Source organism: Motacilla alba, chromosome 14 (assembly GCF_015832195.1).
Source record: "Motacilla alba alba isolate MOTALB_02 chromosome 14, Motacilla_alba_V1.0_pri, whole genome shotgun sequence".
Lineage (NCBI taxonomy): Eukaryota > Metazoa > Chordata > Aves > Passeriformes > Motacillidae > Motacilla > Motacilla alba.
Window position 1 is genome coordinate 9,499,575 of NC_052029.1, and position 22,086 is coordinate 9,521,660.

The 22,086-nt window shown below is 38.0% G+C and overlaps 1 protein-coding gene across 3 annotated transcripts in view; it reads left to right on the forward strand.

The window, feature by feature from the left end:
• CYTH3 (cytohesin 3) overlaps positions 1 to 22,086 on the forward strand; it is a 49,165-nt gene that overhangs the window by 11,089 nt on the left and 15,990 nt on the right. For 2 of the 3 annotated variants that reach the window (XM_038151798.1, XM_038151797.1), the window contains exons 2-6: positions 14,031 to 14,113; positions 14,672 to 14,736; positions 15,155 to 15,221; positions 19,345 to 19,463; positions 21,970 to 22,050. In XM_038151798.1, the coding sequence (XP_038007726.1) occupies positions 14,031 to 14,113; positions 14,672 to 14,736; positions 15,155 to 15,221; positions 19,345 to 19,463; positions 21,970 to 22,050 (415 nt within the window). Of the gene's footprint in view, positions 1 to 13,975; positions 14,114 to 14,671; positions 14,737 to 15,154; positions 15,222 to 19,344; positions 19,464 to 21,969; positions 22,051 to 22,086 lie in introns of those variants that run through there. The other variant, XM_038151795.1, reaches the window with a different exon arrangement.

The following is a 22,086-nucleotide window of genomic DNA, read 5'->3' on the forward strand; positions in this document are numbered from 1 at the left end:
ATGCGATGCTACAGCTTGGAGTAGATCAACAGGTTTGGTTTTATTAATTTCGCTTATGTTGTGTTTTGCTAGTTTTTGTTTTACAGATCCTAAGGATGTAAGAAGGGAAGAAGCCTAATATTTTTCTATAGAATTTCGTTTACCTTTGGTATATTTGGTGCTTCCAACTCTGTCTTTTAGGTATCTACTTCCTTTCCAAATCTTTGTTGTGATTGTGAACTTAACTTGCAGAGGGAGTCCATCAAATAACTGCCTGAATTTCAGAGTTCTTTTACTGTTACTCCAAGCCTTTAATTTTGACTGTCATTACTCAATCAGTTTGTAATTACACTAGTGTAATTTAAGAAGTTTATTAACAATAGTATACAAATTATAAGTCCTGATTGACTGAAAGATACTTCAAATACTTGTAAGTTATAGCCATCAATGCTGACAGTGGCATGAATTTTAAAACATAATTACTATCTCAGACATAACCCGGATTCTGCATTTCTTTCCATGTGCCTTAATTGGTTGTTAATATTAATTTTTTTTGAGGAAAAACAAAAAAAAGGGATGAACATTTATGGTGGGTCTGTTGGCTGTGGGATAGCCTGGCACTTTGCCCCTCAGTCCTAGAACAGAACAGTAACAACAACTTGTTTTCCTTCCTGAGCAAGTAGGAGCTGATCTTTAACTTCAGAGTGGAAGTGATACGTGGACAAACTCTGTGCTTAGAAGGCAGAACACTTCTAACACAAACCAACTGCAATGCAAAAACATCTGTGATGTACTTCTTTTGCATACAATATTTTAAATGAATACCATGCAAATAATTTGCTTTACCCTTGGTGATTTTTTTTGACATTTGCAGGGATTAAATAACCAGTACTACATTTTATGTTTATTTAGTAAGAATGGTAGTCAGAGTTCTTTTCTCCCAATTTTTAAAGGCTGTGTTCTTTATGTGAATTGTGAAGAGCCTAAAGGAATCTCTCAGTTAATTGTTTGCTTGAAGTGCAGGTCAACTTCCAGTGCATTTTGCAAAACTGGTTTTATGTAGAGTCTGCCAGTGTCAAAGACCATTAAAGTACAGCAACTAGAATGAGAAACTTGGCTTACAGATTTGCTTTAGGATGTTTTGGCTGTATTCATGACACACTATAAGGAAAATTAAGAAAATATTTGTGGCTTGAGAATAAAATCTGCTAGCTAAGTTGAAGAAAGTACTATGATAATGTCTTGCATCTTTGAGAGGGAGAGAACACTGCACTGCAGCTCTTACTGTATTGTGTTTTTCTCTGGAGCTCATATGGACTTGGGAGATCTGATTTTTCTAGTGCGATGGGAGAACATCAAAAGATCCTTCTCACATTGGAGAAATAATAGTACAACAATTCTAGCCAAGTTTTGGCTTTTCACTACCTCATTTTACATTTTGAAGAAAGGGTTTCCTGCTGAACAAACACATGTTAGTCTGATAGCATTTTCCTGTATTTGAATTGTGAACAGTAAATGACTCAAAAAAGTGTATGTTGAAGTAGATACAGGGTTTTAGCATAGAATATGTGCATACAATAAATCTATTCAACTAATCAGTCTGCTTCCTTTCTCTCCCACCCCCTTACAGCTGGAAGTTCATCAGCTTCTGGTACTATATCTAGCTTCCTCTCAAGACTTTCTGGGATAGAGTTAACAGTGGTGGCAGACATTAGTGAACAATGTTGTGATTATGTTCTGTGGGTCTGTATAAGTTGTCATTTTCCATTGCTGCCAATTCTAATGGAAAATATGTCATCTATTTAGTACGAGCATATTATGTGTGCTGTGCAGAGTTGCATGCTGCAGGGTTTAGTGAAAGCATGTACATCATCATTAGGTCAGTATAAAGTATTTCTAGATTTCATTAGTGACCAATTTGGCATTTAAAATGGAAAATTTATGTTCAGGTTTTATTTTCATAAGTTTTTAGGTAGGATAACACAGGATGGCAGGACTTTCATGTTAGTTTGTAATTAATTATGCTTTGGGGTTCTTCAGTGTATGTTAAGACATTGCTTTGAGGTACAAAGAATGTGGAAGAATTCAAAAAAAGAAAAATTAGAAGCTTCCAGTTGTCTTATCAGTTGTGAACTTCATGAGAAAATACTTGCAGTCAGATCTAATGGAATTTAATAGCCTGATTAAAAACTGTTATAATTAATTTTTGTTGAACCTTTTTCTTTAAAGAATTGCAATATAACTTTTCAGAAACAGCTTCTGGACATTTGGAGATCCTGGTTAAACATCTGCAGGGTCAGTTGAGTATGACACTTAGGTGTTCTGCTTGAGCTTCAGTTGCCTCAACAAAGTTTCAAGGTCCACTTTATTAAGACATTTAAAAAACATATAATAGATGCTATGATTGAAGAATCTTTTAGAAGTAGTTTTTGTATGATTTAAGGTGGACTGTAGACTGCTGCTTGTGCATGTCAGAATTATTGGGCACAGAAGTCTCGGCTTAATAGTGCCACTTCTTTTATTACCAACCACTTCTTTCAGTGTTCAGGAAATCATTAAAACAATAGTTTACCTGTGGATGGTGTTCTCCAGGTGGTTTGTACTCGCTGCTGCATTGTCTGTGATACACAGAAGAATTTCTGAACTGCACTAGTAAGTTTTCCCACTGTGCAGTATGTCAGCTGTGTTGGTGGAGCTGCAGACGCTGCTGCTACAGACTGCTTAACAGAAGTTATAGCTTGGTATTTCTGGCTGCCCTAAGGCAAATTTAGGATAATTGCAAGTATGTTAATGTGAGTCAGATTTTTTCAGTCTTACACAAAGTTTGTCTTTGTATAATGAAAGCTTGTGCCAGGTAAAGCACTGCTCTGAAGGCACTACCTCTTTGGAAAGGTGTTTAGCAGAGGCTGCATCTGACCACACTGTCAGTGGAACTGGTATGTACAGGTGAAAAATCAGGATTTGGTTTTGGTTTTTCCCATTTGGAAGTGTTATCTTTTATTGTAACCTTTTGTGCCATGTTGAGGGGTTGCAGAACTAAAATACGTAGTCCTACTTAATTGTTTCCTAATCAACAAAAATATTTAGTATTTGAGCATGGCAGGATGAAGTGGAAATCTTAGAAAAAATGTTTATTAATAGGAGCAGTGGGAGCTGGTGGACTTAAAAATGAGATTGAGGGTTGAATCCCAGTTAGTTGCTTACATTTTCAGGGAAAATGCTGAGTCTCAGACACACTGAGAGTAATAAAACTAAACTGCTTAGATCTTTGAGGTTGTATTGATGTGATTTTTTTTTTCTTGTTAGGTACTTAGCTGAGAAAAATGACTAAGTTACTTGAAAATAAAGTACAAAAGATTATGTGTTCAGATTATTTTTCACTGATCTCTGGAAGGAATGCAGTGATTTTGCCAGTAAGGGGCAGAGAAAACAGCTTAGAAAGGGCAAAGTAATATTTCAGCAGATTTAGTTGAAACAGTTGGGGAACGTTTAAATAGGAAGAATTTATTTATTCAAATGAGTTTTTGATCAGAATGCCAGGAGGTCTGCCTGGAGTATGAAAAACCTTTCTTTTTGTAACATATAACTTATGTCTGCACTTAGAAGAATTTCAGCAGATGTTGAATGTGCTCTATTTTGGAAGCATGGTGAGGCAGATTTGGTATGACTGCTGATGGGCTTTTGCCAAGCAAAGAATGAGAGACCAGGGGTTTGACCTTACGGTAAGTGGATCCATCCAACAGACTTGTTATCAGTGGGCCAGATAAAAAGCTCTTTTATATCAGAATTAGTGACCTGTCAAGCTAATTGTTTCATGGTGTGATGGCAACCAACAATTCACAAAAGCTGTGTGTACTCTTTTCTTAGGAATCTGAAAATGTTTCACAGTCTTAAATGAAGCTTTGCTTTTCCTTCCCCAACAAATCTGTGAGTAAATTCCTGACTCTCTGTGGCCTCTCAGACTTCAGGCAATGTGACCAATGGGCCTGTTGATGTAACAGTAAGAAACTGGAGCATTTCAAGCCTAAGATAGCCAAGCAGCAAGGTACTGTATTAGCTGTAGTGTATTTCTCTCCAAGTACTGCAGCTCAGTTGTTTCCATAGCAGATACCACGGTTACTTTTTTTGGAGGAGACTGCAGGAATTTCAGAGGCTTACACAACATCAGACATCACATTGTGCACAGAGTTGTGCATCCTGGAACCTGTCTTGTTTTGGGTGAATATGAATGCTGCTGAAGCAGTTACTTGATAGATGAGCAGTCCTGTGTGGCACTCCATAGCTGCCTTTGGAGACATTCCTCAGGGAAGGAAGATTGCTTTCAAATCTGGCAGTGGCTCCCCCTCCTTCACTGTGCGACCAATCTTGGAAAATGAATAAATAGAAAGCTTCTGCAATAAATACTGTTCTGAAATCTAACTCCAGAACTGTGTCAGGCAGGGATGGGGGAAGGGAAAAAATCAACTTTGCCTTGCTTTTTCTGAAAATTGGATTGTGTGCTTTAGAAGCAGCCGGCAATCCTAAGTAACTGCTAATGCTCCTCACTAATGAGTGCAGTGCTGTGAGCAGATCCCTTATTGCCAAGAGTAGATGTTACTGGAAATTTGTGACAGAAAGGCTGTCTGAGCCCAGCTGTTTTGCTGGGAACATGGTAGGTCTGATGAGCTGTGTCTGAATATTGAGCAGGATTTGGGGGTATTGCTGGCGGCTGACCACGGGGTCTGGGCTCCAGGACCCCTCCAGCTGCTCAGCGACATTCCTGTCAATTTTCCGTGCTGCTCCTCGAAATGGATCTGACTGGAATGTCTGCTACTACTCTGGTGTGTTTGCTTTTCAAGTCTATTTTCCAAGATCTATCCTAGGAAAAAATGTAGGTACCTGCCAGCCAACCACTTCCTCTTCCCAGTAACTCAGGGTGACTGGAGAAACACAGCCCTTCTGTAAGGGTAAAGCTGAAACACGTTGCTACAGTCATATTCTTTTTTCCTTCTCATACCATTTCAAAAGCCAAAGGAATCAATGTTTTTGTCTCTTCCTCTGCTTTCAGGAGGAGTTGCCCCATCCTTGGTCTGAGTTGCTTTGATCGTGAAGGGTGAAAGAAGTGTAGATTGGCAGCAGGACATGTCTGGTTAGTCCAGTTGTTCACAGGGACTACTGGGAGTCGTGTACCAGTGGGAGATGAAGTGTCCCTGCTTTCCTTTTCATCCACACATACTCCTTGGGATGGTTGGGAGAAAGAGTCCTCACCTAACTGACAAGGAAAAGAAGCTGACAGAGGAGCATTTGCTCTTTTCCTCTCGCTAGTTTAAGCTTTGCCTCACTCTCTACAGAGCTGCTGGGAGTCCTAAACACGCTGAAGTGACCAGAGAACCAAATCCTGAGCAGTGGCTGCAGTATTTCAGGCTATCCAGCTTCCCAGTCTGTATGGGCTCCCACTTGTTCCACCCATTTTCCATCTGCAGTCTGAGCAGGCCACTCTCTTGTGCTAGTCATCCAGAGTTGCTTGAAGATGAAGTATTTTTAAATTCCTGTCAGTGTTGTCTGTATGCCTGGCTCAATCAGAAGTTGAGCTGTGCTGTCACAGAAATTAGCCATGGGACCATCCAGGCCCTTTCCATGCAGTTCTTTGTATAATTCTGTCTAGTAATACTCTACAGTTGTATTGGGCAAAACCATAAACACCCCAAGTTAAAAGGCACATCCTGCTTCTGTTGTGTGGCTGAAAAGGTCTTACTTGTGGAAAGCTATTGCATCTACACATTTTAATTTCAGAATTTTCTCTTTTTGCTGCAGGCAAGCAAAATCCACTGCTCTTTTGCTGCCCTTTCTTTGCTGTGTAGTGAATGAAGGGTCTCAGCTAAAGACATGATATCTCTAATGTGACACTTAGCTATGCTGTGCATAGTTGGCATGGTGATCTGTTCCTTTCACCTCCTATATAGTGTTGAGGGGGAGCCCTGATTTCCTTCCCAAGACTCCCACTTGAAAAGTGGCTGTTGTTCTGCATTGCCAGTGGATATAAAATGTGCTATCAGCTGTTATCCATGGTCTCCCCACGTGTTATTGCTGGATCATTCTCTTCCTCAGGGGGTGCTAAAATTTTCTGTGACCTGAATCTTGCCATGAAAGTGTACTAAAGAAATTCAGAATTTGCAGACTTCCACTCTGTAAAGAGAAAATTTGTGTTAATGCATACTATAAATATAATGTACTATAAGCAAAGGCTTTCAAATGCATACATTAGAGAAAATTTGTTTGATTTCAGCTGTGGCACTACCTAAGTTCCCTATTTGTTTCTCCAGTTTTGCACATACAAATGCTCCACAGAGAGAAGATTATTACTGAGTTTTCCCGAAATTATTTATCTTTGAGGTTCTGCCTTGCAGCATACATAATGAGGAGGGGAAAAAATTTGTTTCTGTTTGACAGTATTTTGTTGGTTTGATGAAGTGTCAAGAAAAAGCTTGAGGCCACTACGTTTTGGACGAGTGGTACCTGTATTTATAATGGTGGTATTACTGCACAAAGCTGATTCTGATCGCCCTTCCTCATTATTTGCTGTGCAGAAAAGAAATCAGATACAGTCATTTTGTTAAAAAGCTGAAAGCAGAGTAAGGAAATTTTAAGGCAGCACAGATGCCCCACTGTCCCTAAGGCAGCAGGACAATACAGGACTGTGCATTTTTACTTAACAGTGCTTGGCACAGCACAGCATTGCATTTGTCCCACATTACTTCAATGTTACTGTTTTCCATGTTGGAAGGGGACTGTGATGTTAGGATGTGATAATGTGACAGTGTATAGCTGTAACACTGAAATCAGAATGGTGATTCACCAGAATTCCTGAATAGTAATTGATAACTGATGCTGGTGAAGGCACATGTTATGTTGGATAGTATTTCCTGTATCTGTGCTAATCTGTTCATAGCCCTCTCTGAAACACAAACCACAGTGTGGCCAACATCTCCTTTTTTAATTTCCACATTAGCTGGCATAAATTTTTTTATGCACTTCTTAAATATGCATGGATATGCATATTTTAACACTTTATATTATTAATGCAAGTATTAATGTATTTGGGTAAGAGACTTAGCATTTTAAGTTAAACTCAGCTTTCTTTTCATATTCAGTAATTTGTATTTACATATTTTAGAAAGAAAAGTTGGCCTAGAAGCATCTTCTGATCTTGAAGCAAGAGTAGAGTGACTTCAAAAGAAAAATGCTTCTGAAAGGAAATCCATGCTTATCTATTATTAATATCAGGTTGAACTACTTTTAGTATTTAGAGAATACAGCCTGTAAGGGTGGGGTTTTGGGGCTGAGCTAAGCTGGTTTTAGGCCTGGTTGACCTCAAGGGGGTTGCTGTCCCTGTACCTTTGTGCTGCCAGGAGTTTCTGCTGTGCCTGCTTTGTTGTCTTGGGCAATTCTGTGGTCCCTTGGTGAAACCATTTGTCCTGCTAAACTGGGGAAAGAAACAACTCAGAAGAAACAGGGTCCAGGCATTGACGGGCAGAGTAGTGCTGGAGCATACAGGACTCAGCTCATTACCTGTGAAATCTTGCTCAGACCTTGTCCCTGTGTGTTTTTTCTTCTTTCTCCCCAAGTCACTCCTTTATGTGATTGAAAGTGGTTCTTTCACTTGTTTGCTGCAAAACATTTAGTTTCCTAATGGAAATACATAAAAACGTTGAAATAAGACACACTGTTGAATTAAAGGAGGTCAGTATAATATGGTCATGACCTTCAACACTGCCTGCTCATGAAAATAGAGAGCAGGGATAGTAAAAAAAATAAAATACTCATTAACTTAAACACACCCTGCTTTCTAATGGCCAGCATCTGTGTCAGAGGCTAATTAGGAGCTAAAAAGCAAGGGAGGTGCCTCTGCAGTTTCTGTGGAGTATATCTGTATATATCTGTTCCAGTGGGTATATCTGTATGGGAAGGTGAAGATGGGAAGTTGCTGGAAAGCACCTCTTTGTGCTTTGGTGCCGTTAAGAAGGGCAGCTCATCGCTCCTGGGCAGGATTAGCAGCTCATGCGAGAGCTCTGGGAAGCCTCTCCAGTCCCCAGTCCCCTGCACAGCTGCTGGTGCTCGTGTTCTCTGCTGCAGTTTGTAAAACACATCTGCTCTTGCTGCTGACTCCTCTGCCTTTTGTACTCCACAGAGAGAAACATCTGCAGGTACCGTGGCAGGGCATGTCAGTTGTGATATCTGAAGTAAGGTGGTTTTTGGGAGACAGGTATAATTTTCCTTCCCTTCCCTCCAAATCGCTGTTATCTGGACCCTGATTTTGCACAATTTTGCAGCTGCCTACTTTCTGCTTGACTAGAGAGACTAACACGTTAACAAATTATGTAGGGCTATTTCTGGCCAGAACAAAAATATAGTCTTGCCTTATTTGAAGTAATTCTTATGGACTATAAGAAATACTGTTTGTTTTTTACAAGAGACGATTTCACGCTTGATGGTACTGTCACCCTGCTGGACCTTTTCTATATAGAACAAAAAATGTATTTCGTATTTCCAATTTTTATGCTTTTGTCTGTTTAAAAAAAAAACTGCACTAGTATGTACCACTGATATAATAAACCTGCTTTGCAGCAGAAGTAAAAGGAAAAAATCTCAAAGGTGTAGTGTGTCAGAGGGAAATTATTTCCTCTAAAATTCTGAAAATGTGTTTTTATATGGTAATAATATTAATACTTTTACAGTTCCCCCTCCTATTATTAGAAGCACAAAATGATAATATCTTTACTGTAATTTTCCTGCAAAGTATGCCCTTATCCTAAAGAAAAAATGTTTTCAGGAACATCTTGTAATGGTGTGATTTCCAGGAGCTAAACAATGAGAATGATGGATGTGCGTTGGAGGTTCTCTTCTGGGCTTGGCCACTAATGTGATTTCTGGCCACAGAGTCCCTTGTGATTGAAAACTCAAAATAACTCTGCAAGCCATGGATTCTGTCCTAGATTCCTCATACCAACAACTGGTGATTTTTTTTGTGTGTGAAAGGATATTGTGTACAGGATTATTTCCCCCCTTAATGGAAGTGTCATTGCTCCAATGCTGGAACATTCTCAGCAGTGACTACATAGCAGATTCACATAGTAAGGTAGTTAAGGGAGCAGCCAAATCCAGCTGGTTTTACTGATGGAATTTCATGTAGATACAGTTTGTTTCTGCACTGTGAAGTGAATCTATTCAGAAGGATGTCCTCCTACGAAAACTTCTATGGAATTTTTAATAGCCAGAAGTGGTTGGAGCATTGTTTATACATCTTGTCTGAAAGCTGGAAAATGTTCCTCTAATCGAGTTTTAAAAACGGGAACATGTAGGGGGAAAGGAAGAGAGAATAGCCTGAGAATATCCGTTGAGGCAAATGTTCAGAGACAATCAGATTTGTTCTCAGAGATGAATGTATATTATTTTAAAGGCCAGAAGAAACATGTCTACTCGTTTTGTGTATGGGTAAGGAAAGGTTTGTTTAGTTTAAAGCCTTGCGTTGTGTAAATATCTTTACACTTGCAAGATGTTTCAACTGCAGCAAAATTAAATTCCATCTAATTGTTTTTTGCTTGGAATGCAAATATTGAAGACCACTAATTTGGGACTGACACAGAAGAAGGAAAATGTTTGTCTTTATGAAACCAAGAAGTTAGCTGAGCAATGAGAGTCAGGGTGTTGTGCTGCTTTGTAAGTGGGGTTACAGAATTAGTGTTTTGTCTGTGCTAGATATTGTTAGATGTTTGCTTTCTGCTGGTTGTGGATATTTTACTGTGTCCTCTTGAGAGACTGAGCTCTGAAGTCAGTTGAATGGGTCAAGTGAGATTGCTTTAGGCTTTGGCTGGTGACTGGCAATTAAAAGGCTAATGAGTGAATTTAAACACAGGAGTTTTGCTTCTTCTTGCTGGAGAGCTGGAAAAGATTTAAATTTTACTACTGAGAAAGAGAACGATATCATGACCATGGACTTGGAAAGAGCCAGGTTTCTGTTTCCTATTCTGGGATTTGCTCCTGGTTTTCACTAACCTGTGGGAACTTTCTTTGCAAGCTGATCTGTTGCAGTTCTTTCTCAATCTCTAAATGTTTTGGGTTTTTTGGTACTTGCTAGCTCAAAAATACTTCATGTTGAGAGTTGTGGGATAATGCTCTCTGGATATTGTACTTGGGCTATCCATAGTGGAGAATTACTGAACCAAGTGCCATCACAGCTGATGCACAATACACTGATTTCGGTGGTGGGATGCAGTTTGTTTGTTTTCTCTAGCATGGTGTAGTAAACAGAACTGTATTAAAAGTGTGTTCCATTAAGTGTTGCATTACAGGATGTTAATTTAAGTACATACAGTTCAGTTACAGGAATTGGATTCTATGGGCCAAGTTGGAATATATTAAGTATTTTTCTGTTTTTTTCCGTTGATGGTAGGAGTAGTATTGCAACATGGATGGTGTTGTGTGTTTCTTTGTTTGGCCAAGAATATAATTTGTATTTTCAACAACTGTATTCCTCATGAATAAAATATCAGTAGTATATTGACTTTCTATTTAGTAGTACCTGAAGGCCTGAAGTTCTAGAAAAAGGACATGCTCTCCCTGTAAGCTAAAAGATTTCACAGAAATTACTTACATTAGAACATTGTCTTTAAATAAAGATTAGAAGATAGCATGGAAGAATGCTGCAGCTGTAGCTTGTTCACTGTACTGAAATGCTTTTGTTCTTTTTTAGTATTTAAATGTTCATGCTAACTCCTCCCATCCTGTCTGCTTTGTGTTTAGATTGGTGAAAGGGAAAAAAAAAACCAAAAAACAGAAGTGACTCAGAGAGGACAGCTAGAAAATTTGTTTTACAGAACAAATACATAATACATGCTCCATGAGTTATTTTGTGTGGAGGATTATGTGAACACAGGGTTGAAAAAGAAGTGTTTGCTGGAGGGAAAAGGGTGGCCTTGGGAGGGGTCTTGCTAGAGCAGATAATCTCTTACCATCTACCTGCAATGTTTGCTTGGGACTGGGAAGATGTTTTGATCTGCCATTGTGTGTTACCCTCCTACGTTAATATTTCAAAAGCCTTAATTGAAGTACAGAAATACTGTTAGCCTTTGTTTTAAGACAGAGTTGAAACAGCAGGTACAGTAACCACGAAGTCCCACAACCTTCTGGAGCAGACACCTTCCAGGCTGTAATGCCACGTCAAATCTCTTCAGAAACGTTTTTTTGGTGCATTGAGTTTCCCACTGATACGTTTTCTACAGCATAAAGAGCAGCCCTGGAGGAGGGAGGCAGTGATAGACAGCCAGTAGAAGGATGATAATGAGGCAGACATCTTCAGTATCACACAGAGGCCAATTCATGTGAGTACAGGACAGTTCACTTGGGAGTGATCCTGGTGAGTCAATCATCCCTTCTCTGTGCTGGTAGTGTGAGGGGAAGAAAAATATTATCTATAGCCAGAGTTTCTAGAAGTTGAGCAGTACGGTAACTCCCACTCAGTTATATCCTGACTCTTCTATTCTTCTGAAATATTCTCTTCTTCTGAAATATTTTGGCTCTGAAATTTAAATACCATTATTTACAGATGTTGCATCAATGTCCAGTTTTATGTAAGTGCTCTCCAAGTGCAGAATCTTCTTTTGCAGCAGACTGCTTGTCTTGTATGTGGCAGATAAATACTTGATGTTATTCCCTAATGCAAAATGTAGTCTGACTCCATTTAGCTTTTTTCCTTTCTGTCTAACAGCATCATTAATTATACTGTGAGGCTTGTCTCTACTGTGACTGTGATCAGAGGAAAGGAAAATACAGCAGACAGTATTTGGGTGCTGTAGGAAAACACTGAGGTGTTTGATTTCTCTTTTTTTGTGGGTTGCTTGAGCACAGAAAACTGTTACAATGCATGTTGATTCCAAAAAAGCAATTCCAGTTGTTCCAGATACTCCAAACCTGTCCCAAAGAGCCTTCACTGCATGGTACAATAAGGGAGAAGAAACTGCAGTACAACTCACTGGTGTGCAGATTTAGGAAGGGCTCATGGGAGTGGCTAATCCTGAGGTTTTGTAACTCAGCTTGAAGAAAAAGTAACACCGTTTGTGAATTCTAAATATTTATTGCTTCAAAATGATTTTCTGTTTGAGGTTTCATTATTATTTCCAGTTGCCAGCAAAGGTGAGAGTTACCAAAATGTCTTGCTGCAGCAAAGAATTGAAAATTTAGCATCTCTTACTAATACTGCTACTGTAAAGCTGCAGTGTAATTTCATCTACAATACTGCAGAAATGCTTAAAGGATCTCAGAGTGTACTTCCTAGCTAAGAGACTGATTATATATGGTTTACCTTTTTTATAATCAACATTGGGTAGCAGTATTAATTTTTTTTGTCAGTTAACTAGTTGGAATATTTGTGGTGTATTTATGTAGATAGTGTGTGTGTAGTCATTAATTCTCTGTGGTATAGGATCTTGTAGTAAACATGTAAGACAAAGATGTGATGTAGGGACATGCATTTATAAGGTTTGATGCAAAAGGAATCCTACCACTATTCACATGGTAGAGATTTTTAGGAGTGGGTGGCTTTCTGATGAGGAGAATAAGCAGGTAAACATATTGAAGTCTGGTATTTGTTCAACTGAAGACTGTCATTTCCTAAACTGAAAGTAATTTAATCATGTTTGTATCTGGAGTAGTTAAATGAAATCATTTGCCATAATTACTTCTTGTCTAACAAGGTCTGTCGCCATTTGGAGTTTGTTGTGATTTGGATCCTGCAAGGAAAGGAGCTTAACCAGTGGATGTTGAGATAATCAATGTATTTCATTATTAGGATTTGAACAGAAGCTCTGTTCCAAATGTGTGTTTAAAACTCTCCTCTCAAGCTGAACTTTTCTTTTTAATCCTGTTGCTACAATCTGTTAAATGATGGTCAAGTGGCCTTGACCATCCCAAATGACTACATTTGTAGTGTATTGCTCTTACATACCTTATCAATTACTATTGTTGTTCCATTTTACTGAGCTGGAAGGAAAAGCTGTTCTATAATTAAGGAGCTATTTCCAAGAAAGTGGGTGACATTAGAACTGTTATTACGGGGTCATTGCACAGGAGGTGAATATTTGTAGTTGGTGTCTAGTGCTGTACAAATGAGCAGAAGTAATCTCTGTCCAAAGAAGTTTCTTGCTGGGGAGCATCTGATTGTTAAAGAAAAGCAGTGGTTTCATGCTAGTGATTTCTGCTCTTTGCTGGTTGTCAGACAGAGACGCAGGACGAGGGTAGGATGAGTGACAGACACACATTTGCATCCTCAGTAGCAACTGATTTTTATCAGCAGGGTCATATATTTCATTTAGCATGGCCAAGGAGAGACCTAAAATTGACTTCAACACTACAGACTCACCTAAAAGAGGTTATGCAAAGCCCGTGTTTGTGTTAGATAACTGATTCTGCTGCTGTATTTGTGTGTCCCACTGCTGGGAGGTATTTGGTGTTAGGGTTTGTGTTGGGCTGTACCTGCCTGCATCTCTCTCTCCAAAGCAGCCAAATGAAGGGGCACTGCTGGCATTAGGGGATGTCTGATACATACCTTGTGTGTAGCATTGGCTATTCTTTGGCTTTTTTCCCCTGGAAGATAGTCATATCTTCTGAATCATAATTAATTTGCATGAAGAATTTTGGCATGTTACTGATGAAATAGAATTATATCCAACTTGAATTTGGCAATTAAGCTGCAGAACCAAATCTTGCCACATCATATGATAACAAGATTCCTTTAATTGTCTGTTTTTCTTTTGAAAGATAGATTCTGTCTGTAGTCATTCATTCAATTACTTTACTTAGGATTTTTATAAAGCAGATTACAATGATATTAGATTTAGATTTCATTTATTTTGTTTGTCTTGATTTGTTTTGGGTGTTTTTCCTGAAAATGATGTAAAAGATATATCCTGATGTTTCATATAAGCTTATTTTTCCTAATCAGTTTATTAAGTTTTATGATGAGGTATCAAATGCTAAAATGCAAATGCTAAAAAATTGTACATTTTGCTCCATTCCAGTGCCTGATGATCTCTCCATGGAAGAAAGAGAAGAGCTTTTAAATATTCGTCGCAGGAAAAAAGAACTGATTGATGATATTGAGGTAATTGGTTTACTGTAAAGATCCTTAGAAGACTCCTTCAGTAGATTAAGTTACAGACATAAGCTGCAGACCTAAATATGAATTTCAGGTAATGGTTTAAAAAGCATATAAATGACTTAAAATACTTCTAATAGTGAACAGTACTTACGCATCATATGTGTGCTTTAAGAAAGATTAGCTTCTGAATTCATGTAATGCAATATGTGCAGATGTCCACATTTTATTTGTGTAATCAAAAACTCATTAAACAGCAGATTTGCATCCAGGATAGGAGTGAGTGAGAAATGTGGATAAAGAAATCTTATTAATTGGTAATGGTAGCTTGGTCTTGGTCCTCTGGGACAAGCACACACCGAGAGTGCAGGTTCATGTGTTTTAAGTCATTCAGTTGTGATAAAATCTTCAAATACCTAAGGAAGCCCTAAGATTGTTTACTTTTCTTCAGGTAAATAACAAATATTAGAAAATTAAACCTAATCGATCATATTATTATATGACAGATGATTGCAAAAGATGTTCTAATGTAGGGTAATGTATTGTCCTTCTTTCTTTTGACAGAGATTAAAATTTGAAATTGCTGAGGTTATGACTGAAATTGATAATCTGACTAGTGTAGAAGAAAGGTAAGTAATGCCAACATATGGACATGATTCAGTAAGACCTTGGAACAGGTCTTCCAGGAACAGCAAGTAAAAAATACCTTTCCCATGCTAAACAAATGATGGATTACCTTTATTTAGTCTGTTATAAAGCCTGACTTTATCCCATGCAGGTGTGTCATTTGTTTGGATAGAGAATATGTTGGATAGAGTGTAATATTTTATTGTCCAGTTGATAAGGATATGGGTCTCTGAAGCTGCAATTCCTTAAAGCAGTTGAAAATAGTATCATAGTTTTCTCCATTATAAAAAGTGAATGTCTTAATTTTGTAGTAGAAAATACCAAGTAGCTAAAACAAATTAAAAGCTCATCTAGAAGTCTTTTTGTAAAAGAGTGGCTGGTAAGTGCTTGTTGTTGTTTCTTCATTGTCTCCATATGTAGCAAAACTACACAAAGAAATAAGCAAATAGCTATGGGAAGGAAGAAATTCAACATGGACCCTAAGAAGGTAAAGAATTTTTTTTTCACTTGTCAGAAATCAAATTTCTGCTGGTAGTGTGATCTATGACAAATACTTCTATGGCTTTTTAAAGAAATATTTCTGATAATGTAAGTTCGTAGGGCTTACTGGCATGTCCTGTAACACACTGAGCAGAGGGTTAAATTGGAAGCAGCCATCAGGTCAGGTGCCAGCTGTGTGCTTCTTTCACTTAAACAAACCCTTGATAATGGAGGTTACTTATCAACAACCTAATATGCCAGATATTGATTGACCTGGCTTGCTTTGTACCTGATAGAGGTGTTCTATGTTGATATGTCAAATATAATAAATTTTTTTATATATGTGGTTATTAGTGAGGCCATACTTCTTTTTCTTTAATGCTCTCCTATTTTTATCTTTCAAAATACCTTTGCCATATTTTTAATTTTGTTCTCATGCAGACTTTTTTATTTGGATATCTAAAGCCTGTTCCTGAAAAAGGCATGTGTGAACATCTGTATTTTTGTACATATATATATATACATATAGATGTGTACCTATTTGACTTGTACAAGCTTGTTTACCAGTTTCAAGGAATCTGCTCTGCATGTAGCCAAGAAGTAATGCAGTTCTTTCTAGAGTGCCTCTCTGTTTCTTAAATAGTTGTTAATTTTCTGGAAAATCTGGGGACCTGCACATTCTCTTACAGACTTCCCCTGCAATATTTAAAAGAGCTTCTTTGACGTATTTGACCTTTAGCCTTTGCTTTTCATATTTCATCTTCCTTGCTTTGTTTTATTGTCCTCTATTGTTTGTAATTGCGATTCCATTTTGAATTTGTGAAGAGTATTCTTTAAGGTCTTCTTGGAAATCACTTAGCATTTGTTTTTCTGTGTTCTTGAAATGTTTTCTTTCTAATTGTACTGAACTCAATTACATTTTAGTGGCTTTTCTGAAATGTTCCAAGTACAGTATGGCTTCTGTTCTTCAGACTGTTTCCAGTTTGCCAGAAACTCTCAAGTACAAGAACCCTTTCTAAAATGCTTGCCATGTCTTTTATTTTTTATTTTCCACTTTGGTGACTGCTTAACTTCTCTTCTGTTGAGGGCAGAATACCCCCAAATATCCTGGTAGTTTCCTGTGGTCCTCCAGCTCTTTCAAGTCCTGGAAGTTTGTGGCAAAGTCACAGGATGATGTCAGATGCTTTCATTCCAGCATTAACTATTTTTTGTTATGGTTCTTGCTGGATGAAATTATTTCTATAAATAGATGCTGTGGCCACACTGCTACTGTAACATAATTTAAATGTGGTGAACAGACTCAGTAATTTCTTAATAATGCCTGTGATCAGTGGTGGCTGCAGTAGCTGTCTGCTCTAAAGCTGGGTCGTGCTGTTGCTTGCAGCTGCTGTGTTAAGTTACAGAGAGCTGCAGTATGTCTGCATCCTTCTGGTGCTGGGAAAAGCTTCCTGGGCTTCTTTGGGAAAAGGATGCTTTTCATTCAGAAACAGGAGGGAAGATGGTCTCTGGGTTTAGGAATGCCACAGAACTGGGGTAATAGTACTTGGGTTGAACCCACCAAGTTTCCTCCTTTAAAACCAGGTAACAGAGGTCTCACATTTTCATATTAGCAGGAGCACAGTGAGGTGATTTTCTTTTATCATTTCTATTTGAAAACTATTAGACATTCATGTGTGTGTGTAGAGCAGTTCTCCTTGCCCTCTCTGAAAATAGGTGTGTTTTATGTACTTCCAGGATGTTGTAGCTGGAGTTTGGGTTTGGTGAGCTCCTGTGGGAAGGGCTGTAATGGTGAAGTTTGTAAAACACTTCAAGAATCCCTGTGCAGAGACAAAGTTGTGCTGGAAATTGGCCGTGCTGAAGTTGGTACTGCCTGTGTTTGGCCCAGGAAATGAATTCTCTGTGACAAAGGCAGGGTTTAAATAACTGCAAAATTTATAATTGAGTTACTGTAAAAACGATGAAATTCAAAGCAGATTTCATTGCAGTGATGCAAAATAAAAAATAAATCCATGCAGTATTTGTAGTGAATATTGAAAATGTCTGTAGCAATGAGTTTTGTGTGGGTAAGTTAAATTGGTACAGCTGTCATCTGTCTCCTGTCAGTCTACAGAGAGAAAATTTGCATCAAGACAAAAGATAGTGTAGGAGGTGCTGGGGGTTTGCTTGGCCTATTTTGCCATTTATTCCAGACACTGAAGTTGTTGTCCCAGACAAATTACTTTTCCTGTCTGTTTGACTTCTGGTTCTTTAACATCTTAGGAATAATTAAAAGAAATCCAGGAAAAGGAAAATTAAATTGATTTTTTCAATATGGGAGTGTCTGCTTCTGTGCACAGAAATTTGTTTTCAATACTTCAAGTCATGTTCATTATCAGTAAACTTGTACAATTTCAAAAAACCTATTCAGATCAGTCTGTTTATACCAATCATGAATAATATGGTCCAGGTGTTGAACCAAGGCAATCTGCTATTTCTAATATCAGAGGAGAGATTCTCTTTTGATTTTCAGAGATGAAAGGTTTTTGTATAACTAGGGATGGGAGAAAGCACTATGTTTTGTAGTCAAATATTGTACAAGTAAGCTTTGAAGGGATCGGTTTTGAGGAAAGCTCAGCAATTTCTGGTTCAAGATATAATGGATATATTCTTTGCAAAGAAATCATGTCTGTTGTGAAATGACTTATCAAAATATTAAGTTGTCAGAGTACCAGCCTGGCATCAAAATTTTTCAGATGTTGAAATTGTTCTGAGAGAATTACATTCCAGACTTTCTAAAAAAAGCTTCAAGCTTTATAACATCACAGTTTACTTTCCCTGTAAAATTAGGTCAGAAAACTGACCTTTTTTTGTCAAGCAGGTAATCATTTCATTATTAAAAACTAGAATTAATCAAACAGAAGGATAATAATGCTTTTAAATGTTACTAGAGGGCCATCTATGCTATATTAAAAAAATGGGATTTTTTTCGGTTGTAATGAAATAAATAATACTCCACTTGCAGAAATTGAAAAACTGGTATTCTTGAAATTATAAAATAGTCTAGTAGAGGATATTAGTAATAATTTATTAGCCTCTTTTGTACATATTTGGAATCCAAGACATTAAGGCTCCTTAAAGTTTCAATTTCTACTTTACACCAGCGTGTTGTTAGAGTTGGAAGAAATCAGGAGTAGCAGCATCTGTGCTGGGGTCTGTGGGCTGTACAGAGCATGCATCTGTATCTGTTATCTACATCTGCATCTGTTATCTCTGCATGACCTGCTCAGTGTCAGAACAACATCCCTCCCATCCTTGCCATGATCTCTGTGTAACTCATAGTCTCCTTTCTTTGCCACTTTCCAGAGAAGTCTCTGGGCTTCCCTAGCGTGTGCCAGTTGTAGGGCAGTAATTTATGGAGGAGTAGGAGTCCTGGGGCTTGATCAAGTACCCTCTGAGGGACGGGGTAAGACTCTCCACCTGCCTTTGGTAGCAGCTGACTGAGCAGCCCTTTGTGAGTAGTGTAGCTCCAGTCCTTTGTGAATAGTTTAGTTCCAGCACAACCAGAACTCACTGATAATCCCAATGTCAGCACAAACTCTTTTAAACCGGTTTCAGTATCTTCAGCTGTGACTTCCTACTGCAAGTAGTGGCTTGATGTATTGGGTTGCAGTTTGTAGATTATACCAGATGCTTGATTTTGTGTCATGGTGGTAATTAAGTAGTTTCTATGTACCTCTTCATTATATGATTTTGCAGATTACAGCTCTGCAGACATTGATGCAATGTTGGGAACAGGCCAGCTCACCCATTAGCTCCAAAGAGCAATGTGCAATCATTATTCAATTAATATTTGATCTTTCAAGTCAAATATTGAAGGTTGAGGGATTCAAACTGCTACCTAGTACTTCTAGCCTTAAAAATGCATTTTCATTTTCATCTTAAAACCAGTACTAAATATTGCTTATCTAACTGAAAAACATTTGTTTACCATTTTATTAAAAGAAGTAAAAATCTGTAGGTAATGTAACTCTTAGTGTGCTATATGTATGTCTGTGTCGGTATATTAATACCAAATGTTCCTAGTGATGTTTACTTAAATGCTTGTGGAAGAAGACATAACATTTCTTTTCCTCTGGAATTGCTTTTCCTAGGGAATACAGTTTCTGATAGAAAATGACCTCCTGCACAACACTGCAGAAGACATTGCACAGTTCCTTTATAAAGGAGAAGGATTAAATAAAACGGTAATTGGAGATTACCTCGGTGAAAGGTAAAGTAAAAATATTGGGAACTTTGCTCTTGAGCTTACAAAGCACTTTCACAGGTTTTGGGTAGTTCCCTTCCCCTTCACAGGCTGCAGGAGAGAGCTGCTCGAGTTCTCTGAGATCCATAAAAGCTACAGTGGGGATATAAAACTGCTGCAGTATTGTGTTAGGTTGTTATTTTTAAATAGGTACATCATGGATTGATATTTAATTAACTATAATTTAGTATTTTGAGTAAACCAAAACATTTGTCTGTAGTGCAGAATTCAAAAAGCTTTTGGAATGTCTGAGAGTTGTGTTGCAACACTACGGGTAACTCTCAGTGCTGTGTCCAGAGGAGGAGTGAATTACAGTCAGGAATAATTGGACTGTAAAGGAATTACTTATTAAAACAGGTATTTCCTGGGACAGTAGTTCCAGCAGGTTTTGGTGTTGTCACTTCCCTGCACACACACTCCCATTGCAAAGCAAGGGCAGCTGCACCCTGTCCTTATCAGTCCTGGTACAATAACCATGCAGTGTGCATATTTATGCACACTGTTGCAAAACACAGTCAGAATGCAAATGACTTCCATTGCTGTGTAACCCAGGAATTGATTTTAAAAAGGCAGCTGAGAGGCAGCAGTGCAGTGGGTTGGAGTGTGTGTCTGTACGTGCTGGCACATGTCCCAGTGCCACCTGAGGAGCTCTCAAAGGTGACTCATTTAGGATGTGCTCCTGTGGTGATGGGTTGTGGAGGTCCCTTTTGACACACTCTTCAGTCTGGTTCCAGCAGCCACGGCATGGTTTTTGCTCAGCAGTTTCCCTTGGCTTTCATAGGTTCAGTCAAAGTTTTTACTGTAATATGAGCGTTTTGAAAATAGATCTTTGTTATGAAGTCTCATGTAGACATGTCAACAGTTTTTATACAACAGAATTATGTCTGAGGACATTCTCTTCTGCTTTGCCATCCCCTCTCAGGGGCCCATCATAAATTACTTCTGTATTCTAGCTAAATATAGCTGAAGACAAGACCAGGTTAGTCAACAGACTGAAATATTTATATAACATTCTGCCATAAAGAGATAGAATCTATATTACTGACTTTTATAGTCTTACAGCACTCAGCAAGCTGAAAAAATGAATGGTGAAATGGAATAAGGTAACATTTAAAAATATAGCAGAAATTATATTAAATAAGGGATTAATTGCATCCTAAAAAAAGACTTTTGGTTTCTTTCTATGTGGGTAAATCTTCACTTCTTTTTGTAAGTGGCTTCCTGAAGCATTTTATTATTTGTCTTGTGTCTTTGGAGGTGTACCCAGCACAAGTACTGCATGCCTATAAACAAAATAAATAATTTGCTTTAAGTAAAAACAAACCCCTCTGGAGCGCTGTCTTTATTACACTCTCATGCCACTTCATCAAAAAGGAGTTGCCCAGTTGAATTGTACATTGCTAAATTTGATGAGAATTGCTTGGATTTGCTGAGAGAACTGGTGTGTTTTTCTGTGAACAATGTAGGAACATGCTAATGAATGAACAGTTGGCTTTGAGGTATTTACTCCTGAGTGTTGCAGGTCAGTCTGACTATGCAGTTAGTCAGCAGAGCAACAGATCATTCCTGGTGGGTGCACACCTTTCTGTTTTCGGGTGGAGGCTGATACGCAGCATTCTGTCCTGGTGAGGTATTTAAAGCACACCCTGAGGTTTAGAAACCTTTATTCTTCTGGCACAGGAGCTCAGTGATGGTGTGGGCCAAGTTCTGTCCTTCCACATAGTTTTATGTTCATTACTTGTTTAAATGTTAGTTTTGAATTTAAACACCCTTGTACCAAACAAAGCATAATTTGGTTCATGATTTGCATACCAATGTAAGAGATGGGTGAGAGGAAGCCCATTCAAAACCTCTTCTGATTTTAGTTAACTTTGTTGTACCAATTCTTGGGAATGGAATAAGAGTACAGTACATGCTAAGCAGCTCTTTCCAAAAGCTGTTCTTTTTCTTGGATACGATCAGTACAGGCATTTTTGTTTCTTATCTTTGTATATAAATTAAGATACTGCTTCAATATTTTCTGGTTTTAGAGTGGAAAAAATATGGTTTGTTAATCGTATGTTGTATGGCTAAAGAAATAAGTCTTACATTAACCATTGTTTTAAGAATTCATGACAATTTCTGCAACAGGCTTTTTACTGATTAAATGTCTCAGGTATCCTCCTGTATCAAGGCAGGTACAGTAATAATAAATGGGAAGCAAAGAAGGCAAGGCTATTTTTAGGTCATTTAAACAAGCAGTTCTAAAATAAGTTCAAATGTACTGGCTTTTGCTAACCTACCAGCAAAAATGGGCAAAGTACTAGCGTTAACTAGGAAAATACCTTTCAAATAAATGTGTAGATTATTTCTGATGGCTTTATTTGATCAGTATGATTGTTTATTTCCTTATTTATTTTTGGAAGCAGATCGAGACAACGAGTCTCTAAAGGTCAAAATTGTAATTGTCTATTTTCATTTTTGTCTTTCATAGAGATGAATTTAATATTAAAGTTCTTCAGGCTTTTGTTGAACTCCATGAGTTCGCTGATCTCAATCTTGTACAAGCCTTAAGGTGAGTAAATTCTTTCTGTTTTTTGACTTGAGCTTC